At 41.7% G+C, this 20,169-nt stretch overlaps 2 protein-coding genes across 2 annotated transcripts in view; both read left to right on the plus strand.

Annotated features, from left to right (window-relative positions):
* The window catches only part of LOC106752095, an 11,202-nt gene extending 10,192 nt beyond the window's left edge, over positions 1-1,010 (plus strand). Inside the window, exons 5-6 of the mRNA XM_014633509.1 lie at positions 15-557; positions 678-1,010. Of these exons, the coding sequence (XP_014488995.1) occupies positions 15-557; positions 678-1,010 (876 nt within the window). The remainder of the gene's footprint in view (positions 1-14; positions 558-677) is intronic.
* Positions 1,011-11,569: 10,559 nt separating this feature from the next.
* The window catches only part of LOC106752112, a 33,366-nt gene continuing 24,766 nt past the window's right edge, over positions 11,570-20,169 (plus strand). Inside the window, exons 1-10 of the mRNA XM_014633550.1 lie at positions 11,570-12,853; positions 14,586-14,912; positions 16,311-16,415; positions 16,493-16,715; positions 16,808-16,931; positions 17,041-17,128; positions 17,215-17,370; positions 17,499-17,659; positions 17,877-17,951; positions 19,796-19,938. Coding sequence (XP_014489036.1) covers positions 14,736-14,912; positions 16,311-16,415; positions 16,493-16,715; positions 16,808-16,931; positions 17,041-17,128; positions 17,215-17,370; positions 17,499-17,659; positions 17,877-17,951; positions 19,796-19,938 — 1,252 coding nt within the window. The 5' untranslated portion in view covers positions 11,570-12,853; positions 14,586-14,735. The remainder of the gene's footprint in view (positions 12,854-14,585; positions 14,913-16,310; positions 16,416-16,492; positions 16,716-16,807; positions 16,932-17,040; positions 17,129-17,214; positions 17,371-17,498; positions 17,660-17,876; positions 17,952-19,795; positions 19,939-20,169) is intronic.

Genomic DNA, 20,169 nt, shown 5'->3' on the forward strand with positions numbered 1-20,169 from the left:
ACACCCTGTCGAAGATGCAGCGGCGCAATCCGGCGGTGACGATCGCCAATTACCACTGCAACGTGCAGCTGCCGAGCGGCGCGGTGCCGGTCAACACCAAGTGCTACCGCACCATGTACTTCGTGCCGTACAGCGGCATGTCGGACCCGACTTACCAGAACATACAGCGCATCCTGCCGCCGCACTCCTCGCCGAACTACGCCAGTCACATCGAGCGGTACCCGTACCCGCGTCTCGGCAAGACCGCCGGCCAGCAACAGGCGCTCTATTACACGGCCGGTCGTTCCGCCGCGTCCCCGCCGGTACCGCCGCCGCCGCCGCCNGTGCATCATCCCCACCAGCCCGGTGTGGCGTTCTCGCCGCACCACCCCGTGCAGTTCCATCATCACCACCACGAGATGATGACGTCGTACCGCGTGCCGACGCCGCCCTCCTACACGGTGATCGCGCCCTCCAGGTGCGTGCCGGCGAGCAATCAGGACGGCTATCCGCTGTACCAGGCGCACCTGGGACGCGGCGGGGTAACCGCTGCGGATGTGCAGACTCAGACGATCTCTGTAGCGGCCTTCTCCTCTTCCTCCTCCTCCTCCTCGTCATCCTCCTCCTCCTCCTCCTCGTCCTCCTCGGCGTTGTCGTCGTCGTCCTCGTCCTCGTCCGCCACTGCCACTTCCCTCAAGTTGCCGGGCGTCAAGAGCTGCGAGCAGCCGAGCCTGGGGACGTCCTTCGGCGCGAACGGCAGCGTCAGCCCGCTCGCCTGCTCCGCGGCGACGTCCTCGACGGTCGTCTCCTCGGCGACGGTGATGCAACTGCCGCCGCGAGCCGCCACGTGCGCGCTGACGGAACGCGGCGCGCCCGAGGGTGCGGCCAGCATGCCCGCCCGGGACTTCCAGCAGTCGGCGGCGCCGCCGCACGTTCTGCTCGTTTCCAACTCCTACGTCGACCCCGGCAGCCTCGTGCCCACGCCGACCAACAGCGCGCCCAACACCGTGTACTACGCCATGAACGTGTGAACGTCGGCCAGCGAGACGGTCTTTCTTGGGAAAATTCGACGTTTCATTCTTTCGCCATTCTTACGGCCGCTGAGCGGCTCACGGAGAGATCGCCACGCGGCGATCTCGCTATTTTTACCGCCTCTTTGTGCAGGCGCGAGTGAATGCAGGCGCGTGACGACGGAAATTGTTCGTCTGCTGAAGCGGCGTTTATCAGTCGAGAGTAGCTGAAGGGTTAAATCGCACTCCTCTCCCGTCTCCCGATTCGGCCTTCGTTTTCTCACTCTATTTCACACACACACACACTCTCGCTTCGCCCCGCAGTTTCTGCCGACGGTTGAACCTGACACGGCGCGATACGAATGTTTTATTTATACAGAGAGAGGGGGAGGGGAGAGAGCCTATATTTCGTTTCAACGATAGGACAGACTGGTGTGACGACTGAGAGCGCGGATAAAATGTGTGATCTACGTAGGATCCACAGATACCCGACATCGTAAATAGCCTTCTGACGTGGAAGCGACGTGCGATGCGAAAGTTTTTCCACTAGTATTTGTCGAGTAGCGAGAGATTAGGGGCTAAAGTGTATGTGTACGTGTACCGCGCTATATTGCACCTGTATTAATGGTCTCCGATATTATTTACGTTACTTAGCGCTATGCGCGAAAGTGCGCGAGAAAAAGAGAGAGAGAGAGAGAGAGAGAGAGAGAGACTCGCCCGCGTTTATCGCGAGCCCATACGTTTTATCGCGGTATAATAATGTTACTTGGCGAAATTATCACTTTATATACTCGTTATCATCACACGATATTGTAACGTTGTACAAACTTTCTACGGCACTGTAGATACCATCACCCCCGTAGACCTGCGATTCTCCGTTTGTTCCTATCTACAGAGCATTGTGGATATCGCGACGAGGAGATCGATAGTGTTAAAGATATTCTCATTATTTGTGATCTGACGTAGGAAGGTTGTTAATTGTTTTTTCGTTACGGCGATAATTTATGTATATCGCGGTCGTTCCGATGTCAGGATGTTAACGTTAAATCGAATTACACGGGACGGCCGAGCGACGACGATGAGAAAGGGAAAAGGAAAAAGAGGAAACCCTTCAGTCTCGGAGAGAAATACGTCGCAAGATTTTTTCTTCAAAAAGAAAAAAAGGAGACACGGCAGCTAGAAAAGTATGCACGTATATATTTCGTAATATTTCGAAAAAACGAGAAGATACGTCTGCCCTCCCTCATATTTTGTGTTTTGTAAAAAAAAAAGATCGCTTCGAGTCTTCTTCCCGTAAAGAAAGAGAGAAAAATACGGAAGGTCCCGTTCGTGAACTTCACTTATACGCTTCATGCCAAATTAAAACGTATCAATGCCTCTAGTCAGTATGAAATTAGTCTACGATAAGAGATATACACAAATGCCAAAAAGAAGAAAAAAAAAAGCATAATTCACTCTTAGTTAACGTTCTTGGTTGAAACACGGGCCGGCGAGGAAGCCGATTTCGCGCATCAATCCGTCAAGCGCGACCCGTCGACGACGCGCACGCGGCTAAATCGAAACCAAAATCGCCCGTAGCGCTGATCTATTTGCAGTTGCTGTGCACACGCAGCGTACTATGTTTAACAATACGAAATTTCTTAAACGATTACAAGTTTATTGTGTACGCACAGGGAGTAAGTACAAAATACTCTGCGATGCTAGAAGACAGAGGAAGAAGAAGAAAAAAAAAGAGATATTTGTTACGACGCGCGCTCATCCTTTGGACGCGCCAACTCACATCGGTCTCATCGGGAAACTCGTTGAAAGTACAACCGTCATTTCGCATATACTACCTTCCCGTAGTGATCCTCGCGTCGTCGTCATCATACGTCGTCATCCTGTTCCATCGCGAGCGACGCGATGGCACACAGCATTACGGACGAATAGACAATATAGGAACCATACATATATATAAATATAAATATATATATATATATATACGCGAACCTATTTTTTAGCGTAGCTCATCTTCGCCGTCGTAACCGTCTTGCCTCACTTCCGAGACGCTCGCCACTACGTGAAGTAGCAGCTCCTCCTAGATACGAGGAACGATCGCACGGCCTACACAGAGTTATACTCGCGGAACGCGAAATAGATACCTATTTACTTTCTTCGTGCCAAAACTTTGCCAGTGAAGAATCACGGATGCACAAGAGACACATTATCGCGCATCTTTATGGTGTTTTTGACACGTGGAGTGCAGCCGATACGGAAAGGAGTAGAATTCAAGACGCGTCAAGACAGTGTCAATTACGACGAATAACACGAACTTGAGGGATTGGGATTTGGGTGTGCCTCGATCGAGAGCGTCTTTTCATCGCACCGACAGGGGTGAGAGCGAAACGGATTGGAATGACGATTTCTTAATAGAGGAAACCAAAAAAAAAAGAAAAAAGAAAAACACGTTGATCGATCGTGCATTATAGGTTTGACGAGACGTTGGAAGATATCACTCTTCGATTTGTTATTCTCGCGCGAGAGTGTTGACGTATTATTCAAATGATGACTTTAATAGTAAAATATTTATCACGATAATATGTAAGGCGAGGTGAAAATGGCGAATATATATGTATATCGTGAATAGGAATTATTATTTATATAAACAGTTGATACACACACACACATATATATATATATATATATGAATAATATGATTATATAAGTTTGATTTTGTTATGACATATCGTTGACACTGCTGAAAAATTCTCGCGTTACGCGGAATCCGATCGGAAGGTGACATGTGAAATTGATTTTCGCGCGCGTTTCCGCCTGTCGATGTAGGAACGTCGGCTTGCGCACAGCTCTCCCGTCTCGCCCGATGGATTCTACGCGCGGTTTTTTACTTCAAATTCACGGATATAGAAAATAACTCTGACCTTTCGCGACACAAAAGGTTGAGTAGATATATAAAGAGCTCGGTCTACATCATTGGCAATGTATATAAATAAATGTTGGCGGTAAGTTTATATATTCCGCGTAAAACAAACGTTGCGTGTCGATGATACAACACGAGCGGTTGCATTGATTGCAGCTTGTCACTCAATTAAAAACGCTCACTTGTTCTTTTTTCTCTCTTCTTTGCAGTAATCGCACGTTACAGGAAAGCGGGCTCGTTTATTGTACGTCTTATATCTGCGTCTCTCTCTTTTACGGAAACCTTTGTTTACTCGAATTATAATCATGGTTTTGACACACAGAGTATACAGTGTTACACGTCGTAGACTCGTTTACGTGTTACGTAAACACATACATTTATGCCAAATCACGCATCATATCAAAAATTAATTGTTCTATATATATATATATTGGATAAGATTTTTTACGATAGTTCTTTTTTTTCAATATTATGTTGCTCTCGGTAACGGAATATTCAAGCAGATGGTCGTCCTGTAGACTTAAGCGCGCTGCATTGGTAGCAGAACGTGCAATTACGTTCCGATCAATATTTCAGGCGTTCGGAGTACGAGCGAACAAAATCGAGATAATTTATGAGAGACAGCCGCTATTAAATACGACCCTCTTTATGTTTAGAGTGGATCCTGTAAATTACGGAGATCGTCGCTCCGAATGCTCCGTATTTCTATTGACCTTTATTTCCTCAAGGGTCGGTAATACTTGCGTCAGCCTATGTGCCTATTGCACATTTTATACGGAACCTACGATTATAGTTTTATTTTTAGACCGTATATACGAGAGATGTATTTATACGGAGGTTTTTAATATCCTTATTAATGCGATACTAATGAGACACTTTTGACTCGCGAGTATTTTTGCTACGTGCTAATACTACTTTTAGAGTAGTAATCAATATGATACGTACGTGACAGCGATGGATACAGGTTTTCGCGATTTCCGTTCCAGATGATAATTTATAAAGGCATGACTATCGCGAGCAAAAATTTTACGGATTATCCTCGAATTTCTCTCGAAATATTGCGATATTCTTGTCAAAATCGAGTATGTCGCTCTTCATTTCTCAAACTTCCATTTTTCATTCTCCCCGGGGATTCTGCAGAGCTCCGTTTGAACGTATCGATCGTCCCGTAATCTCTGATTTTCAGGATGGTTATTAATTTTGCGATGTGGCACACACGGTGACGCGTAAAAAAAAATATATATATATATTCGAGCCGTAACACATTTGTAAATTGGGTAAAACCGCGTTGGAACATTTCCTTGAGTCATCTCGTGCGCTCTCGCGGTGGAAATATGTTAGCTTTACGTTTGTGCGTTGATAATTGAAGAGAACGTTCCCCAGATTACTATTCGTGTGTGTGCTCGGAGTAATTTTGCGAAGTGAATTTTCGTGCAAAGGGCGTTGCAAAGAAACATCCCTCGGGACACACTGTGTGCTCACCTTTCGCGTATTTCCCATTTAATCCATCAAATCTCTCGTCTGGAAACATACATCCGTAAATTGTTTGAAACGTACGATTCCTCAGGTGATCGAGCAATTTTCAACTGTAACCTCTTCTTATCGATAATATCACCTCGATATAACGCCAAAGATTTAATTACTGGCTTTGTTGTTAAAAAAGAAAAAAGAACAAATCTCCAGGCTTTCGTCGAGCGTGGATAATAGTAAGAGAAGCGAGACTGAGATGAATTTAATTTAGAGAAAGAATGATCACTCGCGTGTATTTTCTCTGTTAACTCTCCCTTTGTACATTATATTCTTCGATATTGTGTTTCTTTTTCTTCGTTTCAAAGATATAAGATCTATCATAAATGAGCGTCCGTCTGCGGAATAATATTTCGCGCGCGACGGGACAGCGGCGTAAGGAGTTTCTTAAAGCCGTGATCGGTTCTTTACAAAGGCGGCTTTATCGCGGCTTGGTCTGAATACATAACGAATATCGAGTACTTCGCGGTACTAAGCGCAGCACAAAACTCGTAGTCTAACGTAATCCGACGGAAGTACTTAATATCGCGTGTTGGTTCGTTCGTTTCGCATGGATGTTCGCGACAATAGCGCGTATGTTTTCGATATTTGCGCTCGTGGATTCGTTCAACGGGCAAACGCGGACATACGACGGACGTGATGGCGAGCTGGGGACGTTAGGGTTTACATAAATAAGCAACGTCTTAAGCTACTTGGTAATAATCGTTGTAACTCCTTACGATTTAGAAGTGCACGCATTTCTGTAAACGCGGGTGGTAGTATATATATATATTTCGTCTCGCGGAATTCTCACCGGACAATTCCGCATTCACTTTTGTATAGGGTGTATAATCGCGAATAATCGCGGAATCGATCGCACGCGCGATCGCCAAAGCAAGTAACAAGTAGGAGTATTTTCCGCGTCCTCCTCCCCCTCTTGATGGGGGAAGGGTTCATGAAGGCGCGGAGGTGGTGAATTAGCTCGGGAAGACACGTGGGATTTACTTAGACCTCTAGTTCTTACGTACGGATAGTAATTGTAAAATGCGAACGTGTGGAAGAACTCGAATCTGTGAAATCGAGGTTATTTTCTCAAAAAGTGTAATCGAGAACTCTCTTATGTATTACGCATTCTCACAAGAGCATGCATGTCGGCTCACACCTTCTTTAGCGTCCAGATAGATCTGAATGTCTTATTACTCATGATCGGTAAATTCGAGAGATGTGCATATATTCGTATCCAATTCATCTCATGTATGTAAGAGTCCTCCGTCAGTTGTACGTCACTTGTAGTCTCGACGATCTTAGGCGGCTATTATATCGAGTATTTTATCCTCGATCCTTAACGGTCTAAATTTGTTGTTTGGACGTGCGCGCTTGTTCGTCGCAATGATCTTTGGTCTGTGATCTTTTCAGCTCAACTGGCTGTACTAGTTCAAGAACTATATAACATACAGTGAAGTGTGAAAATCTCGTGCACAGGAAAAACATGTATTTGTATTTGTGTTAAAACTGGTCCTTTGGGGGAAGGGAACTTTGCGTTAAATTTTTAACATACTCGTGTATTAACTTAATATATTGCGTTTATGTTATCTCAACATTTCATATTGCGTCGATATTCAACATGTATAAGTAATTAAAATAACATTTTATACTGCAGTATTGATTAACGTATTAATTTTATGTTAATTTCTGGCATAATATTTGTGTTATTTTTCAACATATTCATCTCGTGTTAAATGAAGACAAAAATTTGTGTAAAACGTTTGGGACATGTGAAATGCATTAACACAAAATTGTTTACTGCGTGTACGTACAGTTTTTGAATTGGAGTAGCCAGTTCGTAGCTAAAAAGAACAGATCGCTTTTTCCGGTGGCGTCGCGTGGTACGAGGCAGGAAACAACAGATGCGGAAGGGACACGTGCCGCAGGACTCGATTGCTATGTTGAACGGGAACGGATATGCCAGTTGCCGCATACACATCGAATGCGACAGATTTTGTATAAATGCGACACACATACGCGCAGACCGTTAAGGGTTAGGTATTTTGTAACGCGTGGTCCACTGTGCGAAGTCCACAGCCCAAGGTGAAGTTTTTCATCGCATCTCCGACGGCGCGTCGTTCACGAGGACGGTATGTTTCAGCGGATACTTGTTGTCGAGGCTCACTTCGATTTTGTAACACACAATAAGCAATAGATAGTGCCAAAAGTTCGTTTCATCTAGAAATTTCATTGACACCGCGTGTGTGTATGTCCTCGGAGCGTATCGTCAGAGAAGCAGACTGGCTGTAACGTTTCTGCACGAGTGGCGACGACAGCGTGTAACATTATTTATTTTCGCGTGAGTAAATTGCGCGCGCGCGCGCGCTGTCACGTCACCGTCTGCAATTAATCGAAAGAGACGGAGGAAAAATTCGTGGGAAAGAGAGAGAGAGAGAGAGAGAGAGAGAGAGAGAGAGGGGGGCAGAGGGGAGAAGACCGATATTGGAATTCGCGGTTGGCTGGAAAAGTGGCCCATACGCAAACAGACCACAGAGTACAGAGTACTGCAGCTTTTATCGTGGGATACGAAATTGTGCACGAATTTGCGGTCGTGAACTTCCGCAGCGAGCGGTAATCGCGGAAGAAGTGGTGCGAAACGTGTCTGAAAATTGAGAACATATTTTCTACCTGTTAAGAGACAGAACAGTCGATAATGTGAAAAGGGAACAGAACCAAACCAAATTCGTAGAAATAGGAACGCAGCCCGATCGAGTGGTAATAGTAGTGCCTGCTCGTGTCGGGATGTCCTTTTAATCCTTTAACGCTGGCATTCCAAAGCCAAAGTGAGCAAAAATGCTCGAGAGATATCCAAAAGACGTTTGAAGGATTTAGAATGCCTTTTGAACGTTTTCACGACGTCTTTTGGAAATATTGTATGCTCGCTGGGAAGTTTCGCTTGGAAAAATTTAAGCATCTTCTTCCAATATTTCGTAATTATTGGTACGTAAAATTATCTTTCTTTTCTGTAGTAAGTTAAAGTAATGTGTTTTCGACCAAACGAAAAGGGAAAAGGAGACGTAGGGAAGCCGTCGAAAGAACCAGATTAATTGAGAAACAAAAAGTACACGAGCAAGATGCGCAAGAATCATTCTTGTTTTCGCAGCGTTGAAAGGTTAAATATACCTCCTTATCATCCGAAGCATCTTATACTTCTTTTAACATCGCATCTATTCTATCTAATCTCTATCTCACGTTTGAGAGCGGAACATTCTTGAAATTTGATGTAAGACTCCTATCTTTAGACTGATTAGCGACCGGTAATTCGCGAGAATTGTATAAATGTGTGTTATTCTGCATATATATATATATATATATATATAAAAAGAAAAGGACAAAAAACACAACATGAGGATGGAAACATTTCGACCCGACCGTTGAGCGAATATATAAATATATATATATATATATATATATATATAACGTATAGAGAATAAGATATTTAATTCTAGAAGGACCGGCACACATTTCTATACTTATATATCACAGCAGCCTTCCTAGATAAGGAATTGTACACATGGCGGTCCCGTTTACTGCTAATAATAATAACCGAAAAGAGGAGCTATAAGCGCGACGAATGCGAGGTCAAAAGGGTGCGAATCACCGTGTATCAGATGGCACACAAACATACATACACGTACAAAAGCGCGGGATTATCGATTCGATATATTCCCACGAGACTGTCGAGGTGTGACAGTTTCGATTACTGCTAATTACTGAAAAGGATAGAGGTGTGTGTGTGTGTGTGTGTGTGTGTGTGTGTGTGTGTGTGTGTGGGTGGTGGATACTGAGTTTCGCGGAAGGGTGCAAAACGTATCAGATGGCACACGTCATGTACACACAGAAAGCGGGAATTATCGATTTGATGATGTTCACCGACTGTCAAAGCCGTAGCCATCACGGTCGTCTTCTAGCGTTAAAAGATTTTTATCACCGAATGTACAATTCTACGAGAAAGTTGTAATAACACGACGGCGGCGTATGTATGTTAAGCCGTCAAAGTTACGTAAATACTGTACGATTTTTAACAATGACTGGCCAAATATCTTGCATACACAAGATGACACGTACCATATACCAAAGAGAACGAGACAAGAGAGGGAGAGAGTCACGGAATAAATCGGAACGCTGAATGCGGCTAGGGGGGATTATTTTCAAAATTTCCAAGAATAATTCGGGTGGGTGTTATCACGCGCGCGCGCGCACGATTATCTTGGAACGTGGTCAGGGAGCGGCATTGCATTGTGCTCGCAGTGGCGTAAAGCGGCAAAGGTGTAATAACGGTAATAGCACAGCGAAATAGGCGAGAAATGCTCATGACGGGCGGGCATCAATCGCGGGCGAAGTTGCGAGGAGTAAGTGGATGCGATCAGAGAGAGAAAGAGATCGGTAGTTTGGCGTTAGCACGAGTATTCTTCCAATGCGAAATACTTGATTATTTACTCGTAAACAATGATGGAGTAGACACGGGATAAGCGTCCGACCGTACCATCGAGTCGTTTAGTCTCTACTGTGCACCTATTTGTAATCCACGGGGGTAACCACAGACGCGCTAAGCCGTGAATATTAATGGACGAACTTAGAAAATAACCATAGACGACAGTATCCTTAGCTGGTGTGTATCGCGCTAGGAAGAATAAAAATGAAAACCCACGCAGAACTATGTAAAATGGTAGGGAGTACATAAAGACAGACATACACGCATACATGTACACACTCACGGTCTCACACACATATACACATGTGCACACAGGTCTCGGTGCACGAATACAAATGACTTTCATTTAAATTCAGGCACACCCACAGCAATCACTTGCGAGATGCGAGTGAAATTTTACATGTATATTAACTCAGATGATTATTAAATAAAATATACTTATAAGAAAGAAAATGTATATATAAATAATAAAACCGCAGCTATACATCATTGTACTATTCACGCTGCTCGGCCTTTTTTTAAACGAACCCTTTATCTTCGCCATGCCAGTCAGTGATATTTCCTCTTGAATGGCGTTCTTTATATAAAAAAATATAAACATAATAATACAATGGAGGAAAGATGGCGACGTCATTGTTCGAGATAAAATAGGCGAGCGGGTGAGTATCGGTGCGTAGGGCTTGAATAATTCAACGATAAGACTGATAAGGACATCTCTCGTGGCAAGAGAAAGGTCCCGAGTTCATTTCCCGGTCATCATTATCATACTCGGCATTTTTCACGCTCGTGTACTTTACAATAAATATAAATTTCCAGCATAATATGACAGCGTAATTTTCTTAGGAGTGCAAAAAAAAAGTATTAAATAAAATATTTAAGAGAAGTACATAGAATATATATATATATATATATATCAAATATGAAGTAAAAACATTTAAAAGTATATAGAAAGTATAAAGAGAAAACAAAATTTTTCTTTTTATTGTAACGTCTACAGCACAACCTTTCGTTAAACATCTATATATCCACTCCTACTACCTGTAGGCAATAACTCGTACTTCGTTGCTCAACGGGTAATAATTATTCGTTACTGTCTTCAATTATCAAAAAGATATGCCAAAGAAATATCGGTAGAATTTTAAACAGGGCCATAAGTCTTATTTTTGTATTCTGTTTCTGTCAAAAGCTCATAGGTAAACCTGAATGATAACATTTGTATATTAACTTGCATATATATACTTTTATATCACTATACGGATATTTTAAATATGCGTAAAGTATTTTATTTTATATAAGTAATTATATTGAATTTAACCTAACTTATAAAAATAACATAACTAACATAACTAACATAACTTGTTAAAAATTTATGACATTATTTGATTTAAATATAACGGTACAATTTTAGCATTTTGCGACGTTACGAAAAATCAATAGTGGATTTGGCGAATTTAGTTTTACATTAATAAAAAAGGAAGATAAAGTATTATGTATGTTATATTAGTCCACAGGTGAATTTAAATAAAAAAAATTTCTACGTTTATATATACATATATATATATATATATNTATATATATATTTTTTTTTTTAATAATATTTTACACAGTTTACATTGGCCCATATTCTGAACGTGCTTACAACGATATTAACGGGCTAACGAGACAAGAGACGTAAACATTTTTAGTCTCTTGTATTTTAAACGCGGTGATAACAATGCTCCGTTAGGAAAAATCGATATCCACGTGTGTATTAGCAAAATTGCTATTAAAAACTACCGATAAGTTGATCCGTTAGCACGCTCTCAGCGAAAAACGGTTCAAATCGAATCGACGTCAAATCTATATTGATTCGATACTTAATTTCGATGTATTTCGATATCGATTGAACGTCAATTTGACGTGGATTCGATGTTCACTTCTCGCCGAGTTAAACATCGTTTTAAGCGCGTTCGGAATACGGACTCTTGGTCTACGTGAGAAAAGTCTGTGAAAATGTCACGCAGACAATACGTAAATTATTTATATGGACGTAAGCTTGAAATCTGGGGCATGAGTCTTATTTTAAATTTAAAGTATCGCGATAACAAAAACTCCAAATACTTATCCATCAACACGACAAACTTCATTGGACACTAGGTATGTGCTGCAGAATTAACATAACCTCATTCTAAGACTTCACCACGAACCGGAAAACTCGCGAGGAATCAATTTCAATGATACCATGTAAATATCGATATTATCAATCGCGGATGAGAATTCATTCGATGCAATCCCGCTGTTATTCACCGAAGGGCAACGTCTCCCTTCCTTGCCAGACCCGCTGCATGCGCCGCGAGATGGCGGCTGCGGCAGCTCCTGCTGCTGGTGCCACCGCCCTTCGCGACCTCGGTAGACCTCGGCCCTGCGGCGCGTCCGCACGCACGCACGTACGCAACGGGACGCGACGTCGTGACGCGCCGCAAGCTAACGGAAGCGAGGAGCGGATTGAGCGCCACTGCGCTGTATCGCGCGTAATTCGCGCTCAGACAGCAACGCCGGAGAGTCATCGGTTGGCTGCCCACCGTAGAGCGCGGAACGCCGTGAGAGAGAGAGCGAGTGGGTGTGCGCGAGCGGACGAACGTTGGTGTGTAACACGGCGTGCATGTGTGCGCGCGTGTGTGATGGGTCTGATTCGGGGCTCTCGTAAGCGCTCGATGGTCGAGCATCGTCGGCGCGCACACGTCGCCGCACCTACGTCGGGCGGCGCCGCGAGATCGGCCGCGAGCACCGCCACCCATTAAACGGGACGGATCCCCGCTCGTCGTTCTCCGTCTCGCGACGAAGACGCGAGAGATATATCAGCCGACGGAAGTGGTGCCGGTGCGGAAGTGTGTTGTCGGTGTTCAGTGATCAATGAACTCTGCCTGAGCGCGTGCTGGCCGAGGCGTGCTGGCAGCGGAGCGCGCATCAACGGCGGCGAACGTACGTACGAATATAAATTCGCTCGGCTAGCCTTGTTCCTCGCCACTCTTCCCGATCTTCTCATCAGCTCTCGGTTTATTCTTACGACTGACCCCGAAGTTCCCCGCGCAAAACGCGCTCGATAAGGACCGTGTACCTTCGCGATTTCTTCGTTTCCTCCGAGTGAGCGACGACCGTCGCCTTCCATTTTCGGTACGCCGCGCGCGTACGAGGAACTCGCAATTACGCGACGACCACGCACATATGGAGGAGATGCAGGCGTGCAGCCGGAGAGCGAGCGAGCGAGCGCGTGCACGCATTAACGCACTATTATCCCTTCCCCCGACTTTACGTCAGTCGGCACGGCGTTTTTCAACCCTTTTGTTCGGAGCCAATCGACTGGCCAATCGCTTCGTTTAGCCCAGCCTTGGTCTTCCTCCCCGCGCTCGTTCTCGCTCGGACGGCGGCGACGTAATTCTTCGCGGGCGCGAGAGATGCGACGCGCAAAACTCGAGCCGGAAGCCGACGACGAGCCGCGCGCTCGAGGAAGCAACGGGAACATCGCGTGATTTATATCGCGGCTCACCGTCACGGCGCATTATGTAAACACGTCACTTCACGGGAAAGATAGAGACGCCCCGTGCGTGCTCGACTCGTTCCGCTCCAAGTACGTTGTCCCGCGTATTCGACGGGCGCCTCGTAAGGATGAATCATTGTTGTTTCGAAAGAGATGCACCGCGGTCGGTCCGAACGGTGTACAGAAGCAAGACTCACGTGCTTCATTTGGCGAGATTGGCGATTAAACGACCCAGTGGCTTTACGCGCTCTTTAAACTTGTTTTAAATTCGAATCGGTAGTGTCAGCTACTGTGTCGCGCTGTCGTGCTCTTGTCCGCGGGTGACGTACGAAGTTGCAGGTAAGACTGCACTCTCCCGACCCGGTGTCGCGACACTTGAAGAATGCGAGTTTCGCTTCGGCTGTATCGGGTTGATGCAAAAGCTCGTTCCGTTTCTTCAATCAGTTCTCTCACGCAGCTATATAATAATATAGAAAATTTTATATTACAAACTGACCACTGAAATTCTTGTGTTATTTTAACAAAGTGGATATGCTAATTTAACACATATTCGTGTACTTTTTAACGTATTCCTCATGTTAAAGTAATACAAAAATTTCAGTGGACTGTCTTGAAGAGGATCCTGAAAATCCTCTTGCTTTACTGTAAATTTGTTAATACTATACTTATTATTGGCTGCACAAAGTTAAAAATTCTCCTGCATAATTACAATACACGCATTAATGTAGGCGAGGACGGTTGACTTTATTCGAAAAACAAAAAGAAGTTTTATAATTTGTTAAATTTACGATAAAACAGGACGATTTCTCTTAATAAAAAAATTTTTACTGTGTATCGGAGAGATGACCGGATAGTTCGTCGAACAAATCGACGCATACTTAATCGATTGATTGTATCTTAAAATAAATAAATGTTATGTATATTTTTTTTATTAAAGAGAGAACGGAACGAACTTTTGCATCAACCCGATAATTTCTCTCTTCCTCTTCGGAGACATGGTCTTCTTTATCCTTTTGCTGATTCGGTTGTCCAATATCATATAATATTTTAATGAGAATAGTCGTTTTCTATTCTTACATATGTAATATGAGTGTTTATGTATTTTTGAATATTTTTGAACTTGTTATCATTGCCATGTGACACATACGATAATACGATGTTGCCTGTTTATTACAGATGATGACATAATACGGATTTATCGATCGAATTCTTTTCGAGAGAGAAATAGAAAGAAAGAAAGAAAGAGAGAGAGAGAGAGAGAGAGAGAGAGAGAGAGAGAGAGTGCACGTATTAACAGTCGCTTCGTAAAATAATAGGTGACCGAAAATGAATGATATAGAAGGTTTTGGCATGAAAGGAACAAAGATGCCTCACAGTCATTCTACACCAGCTGGTGTGGATGGAGGTAGTAGAACACCTCCAGCGACACCACGGAAAGCTGGGAAAATGCTCGCAGTACGTGTACAGATGTTGGATGACAGTATTACAATGTTCCAAGTGCAGGTAAAGAACTTTGTTTTTCAATTTTACTGAAATATCGCTTAATCTTACGTATTTGCAACAGTTTGCAACATTGCGACGTGCATGCGTATTACGATTTTTAGTGCTTTCGTTATTTGCAAAGGCAGTCATTTGTGCTATGTAGAGAGAGATTATGGGAATAAACGTTCTAAAATGGCACTGAATGACGCCTGAATATCTTATTGTGCCTTTATAATTGTACTCTATATAGCAATAGGACGTGTTCCTCTATTATTGCATTGACTATCATATGAGAGCACACGTCATGTATCTGTGTGCGTTTAAATGCTGTTTGATATAAATGAATAATTTAATTTAAATTCTCGTACTTGTATCTAATTTAATATCTATTATTTAATGCCGGTGAAACGTGTACGCGGCGTGCCGCATCGTTCAACATATTCGCTTTTAAACGTTGCCCCTGTATGACCTGAATTTTTTATTCATAATCATCTTCATCTTTCATGTAATCAAGAAGAAGTCTGTACTTGTGTTAGTTTCACTATCCTATACATGCTGTGTAGGCATGTTAAACTATTTACTTGATGGATCCAGGTCAAGAGTCATTGATTACAAAGCCCCCTAGAATCTCCGTGAAGCCGCTTAACTTAAAACTCTGATGCATAAGATTCTTCTCTTTTATGCCATTACTAATCGCCTCCAGAACATTTTTACTAGTAATTTGGTTAACACATTGTTGTCACCGAGTGTTACTTGCATCCTGAAGAATTAATATATGAGATGAAGATGCCCTTAAAAGCCTTCGGAATATCATTGAATGAGACTTAGTAATTGAAATATTTTATTGTACGGATTTAAAAATTTCGTATCGACTTATTATGTATTTTTATATTGCGTGGCAAAAGCGCTTACTATATATGTTGTATAGTGTGCGCATATACTTCCAGGAGAATAAGCTATTGGAGCATATAATGTATCAAATGGGGGATCCCTATATGTGAAAAATATATATATACTCATTTATTGATTATTTATTTACAATGCTTGCAACGTGTTGCTTATTTCTTCAGAAAATAATTTTGTTCTAGCATCTTAGTTTTTCATTACACTAGAAACTATTAGTTTATCCCGCGTACTTTTTAATGCGTCATTATGTGACTCTAGTTGATAAGTTTCGTGTGACATGTATATTTACGTTATATAAATATCTGATAATATAATCAGAGATTAGTCACATAAATATACGATCATGTCGGATATATTCTTTATATGTAAAAATTATGAAATTGTTTATAAAATGCAATACAATATAGGAACATCGAAATATATTTAAAGTTTCCGTTCTAACGATTGGACACTCCCTAAATTTACGTGAATTGTATCATAATTAGTAAGATTCTTTTAATTTAAACATTTCAGGCCAAGGCACTAGGTAGAGTGTTGTTTGATCAAGTTTGTAAGCAATTGCATCTTTTAGAAGCGGATTACTTTGGTCTTGAATATCAAGAGCCGAACTTAACGAGAGTAAGATATTATCTGTGATGTAAATTCTAAATGTCTTGCGCGACGAAAGAGGCCGTTAAAACTCATGATATTTACAGTATTGGTTGGATTTGGAGAAACCGGTGTGCAGACAAGTCGGTTTGTCTCTAATCGATCCTCTATTGAGGTTCTGTGTTAAATTTTATACGCCAGATCCTGCACAACTCGAGGAGGAGTTTACAAGATATTTATTCTGTCTACAAATCAAACGGGATTTAGCTCAAGGTTTACTGCAATGCAATGATAACACAGCAGCATTGATGGCCAGTTATATCGTTCAGGGTAATTATACTATTAGCATTTCCATCCGCAAGATTCTCTATGTGACAACCACTTGTTGTTTGCGTGTATGATCATTGCCTTCCGTTTGTTAGCTGAATGCGGGGACTATGTGATAGAAGACTATCCAGACCATACATATTTATCAACATATAAATTTGTGCCTCACCAAGATCAAGAGTTGGAACGACGTATTATGGAGAATCATAAGAAACATGCGTAAGAGACATTTGTCATGCTTTATCAAAAGCGATAAACGATACTCTGCTGATATTAAATATGCCTAATGTTTGTTTTCTTTTTTTTTTCTTTTTTTTAATTTCAACAGAGGCCAATCTCCTGCAGAGGCAGATCTCAACCTCTTAGAGACAGCTCGGCGTTGCGAACTGTACGGAATGAAAATGCATCCAGCTAAGGTGAGAATGATTGTAAAATATCTTATATTTCTGTGCATTATTTATATTGCATATATAAGGTGTACTGAATTCTTTTCTTACATTAGGACCATGAAAACGTTCCGCTAAATCTAGCAGTGGCACATATGGGGATCGTGGTTTTTCAAAATTATAATAAAATCAATACATTCAGTTGGGCCAAAATCAGAAAAATCAGTTTCAAACGGAAACGTTTTCTAATCAAATTGCATCCTGAAGGTTACGTGAGTATCCGCAATATATAATCTATTTTTTTTTCATATTAACACCCATTAATTATGAAATATTCTATTTATAGAACAAAAATCTTTTCTCTGATAATAGATAACATTTATTTTACTTTTTTTCGTAGGGTTATTACAAGGACACGGTCGAATTTTTCTTTGAGGGACGTAATGAGTGTAAAAACTTTTGGAAAAAATGCGTAGAAAACCATGGTTTCTTTCGTTGCTCCGTAGTGAAAAGAGTCGTAAGGCAGAAGACCAGAGTGCTTAGTCGTGGATCGTCGTTCAGGTACGTCCAATTATCTTCAAGGATATCACCACATTCATTTAGATAGGAAATTAACACTCTCTCTGAGTCATTATCTTTTCGAAATTGTCTGAGTACAGAGTTGTACAAGTTTCCTAGAAAAATATACATGGTAGTTTAATATATGTTAATTTATGACAAGACAATCAGTACAAAAAGAAATATTTCTACTGTGTTGTGTGTTTTTACATATTACCAGGTATAGCGGCAAGACTCAGAAACAAATCGTCGAATTTGTTCGGGACAACTACGTGAAGAGGCAAACGTTTCAAAGGTAAGTTGATTCGGAAAATTGACATATAGGCTGTTGAATAATTAAGAAAGTTCTTGGATACCCATATAATATGTAGGTAGTGCATGCAAACCATTCCGTACTGTTTCCTTAATGTTGGTTTGTACCATTGAGGTTTTTTAATTAATGAACGCACTAATCTTGTGGGTAAGATAGGAGGTGGCACGGTCTTGCTTTTGCCGGGATACAAGTCGGTATTTATATACATATATATATCTATATATATATATGGTCCAAACTTCCAATTTCCGTAGCGAAAACTGCTCACCATGTCCGTTTTTATATTTCCGTTTGTCAGTGTTGCCTGCTCGGACAGGGGTGGCGGGGAGTCAGGCTCATCATCAGGCACGATAAACCCGAATGATCAGTGTACCCTCTCTCAATAGCGTGATCACTAATTATTTATTGTTGTATCTAATTAATACACAACAAAGTACCATACTTCACTGCCCTTAACAGTTCTATCCAACAAGATATTTGTCCATAGCAGTAGACAGTTCTGAAATAGAAGCTAGTCTATTATTACAATACACTTGAGAAAGAAAGAGAAATTGTTGTACATACTGCTGGCAGATTTTCATTCTCTGTGCGATGCACGGTTGAGAAAACACCTGTATAAATATTCAGTCGAAATATGTCTGACGAAAAGATTAATATACAAGTGTGTGTGATGTTATTAAATATTCCTTTTCTTTTGTTACAAGCAAGCCAAAGTAGTCAGTTTATTGGTATATCAGAAATATATTTGACTTTTGTTGGAGACGTCTGTGTACATTTATCATGATATTGATTGTATTCTTATTTGGATTTTAACTTCGAAAGTCACAATATTGTATAAAATGTACAGAAAATTTAGATTCGGCACAAATCTTGATCATCATTACAAATACCAATATATGGTCGTAAAAGTTGCGTTGCATTTAAGGTTTAAGAGTGACGTTAGATATACGTTTATTTTAAAAGTGCACTCTCCAATTTGTATATTTATTTATGCTTTTGGACGCCAAATATTTTCCTTATATATTTCACATATTAATGCACGTATGGCTATTCGCTAACGCGCAGATATTTTAATATTAAAGTTTTTGGTATTAATGTTTTTAAGATATATTTTTCATTTATGATGTCTGTAAGACCGAGCGACAGTCTTTTTCACGCGTTTACAACTTTACTTCCTTTTAAAAAATGATGGCTGTTCCCAAATTTCAGTTCAACGGTAGTACACAGTTTTCCTTCGCACTTACGATATCCAACGTGTTTCACGATGATTTGCTAGCAATACGCATAGTTAGTTAACAATTGACACACATTCGAACATCGAAAAGATGATATTTCTATTTCTCTTTATATTTTTATAGATCTCTCAAGATGTAGAACTTGACGTCATCGTTAAAATTTCAACATGCATTATACATGCAACGATTGGTCGATTTGTCGAGCGAAAGCTTTTGTAACATTCACAACGAGACTACCTAGATTGTAGTCGAAATCAGCCAAGTCTTGAAATGGCGGTGTTGACCGTGTATCGTATCAGAAGTGTGATCTATTTTTGTTTATTGCATCCTATTTTAATACGTGGGTTAATAAGAAGATCGATATCTTCCGCACAATTCCCTCGTATCATATTACCGGTTAGTCGAGAAGGTATACCTTTTATTTTCCTTTGTTACTGTTATCGATCGTTAAGAGAAAGAATACCAAAAAAAAAAAAACGAGAGAAAGAAAGGAAAAAGAAAAGAGACAGAAGGGATAAGTTGGTTCCGAAACAGGCTTGGCATTTTGATAGCCTAAGTCTGATGCTGAACTTGACTCTCTCTTGCTCGCAGGTCCAATTCGTTCCGGCAGACTAGCGGTGGTAGGGCATTGCAGGGCTCGGAGGGGGGAGGCTATCGTGGGGCCACTCCAAGCAGCTCCCTTATGGGCAGCTCCAGCATCTCTGCCCACCCCCTCCTGCCCCTCGGCGATCCTGGTATGTACCATGACCGACACCAACCTCCACAACAAACGCTTTATTTTTAATTTCTCCGCCCTTTGGCTCTCTCTATTTCTGTCCACCTGTTTCTAGCCTCATTTTTTTTTCACTGTATCATAACTGACGTATTGTAATAGTAGAGTAGAATAGAACGTATCTTAAATAGAGATTGTTTTTAAACGGATTTTTTGTGCGTGAGGTCTTTTGTGTTCGTGAGGTATTATATAT

This window comes from Dinoponera quadriceps, unplaced genomic scaffold, assembly GCF_001313825.1.
Source record: "Dinoponera quadriceps isolate SergipeBrazil2010 unplaced genomic scaffold, ASM131382v1 scaffold365, whole genome shotgun sequence".
Classification (NCBI taxonomy): domain Eukaryota; kingdom Metazoa; phylum Arthropoda; class Insecta; order Hymenoptera; family Formicidae; genus Dinoponera; species Dinoponera quadriceps.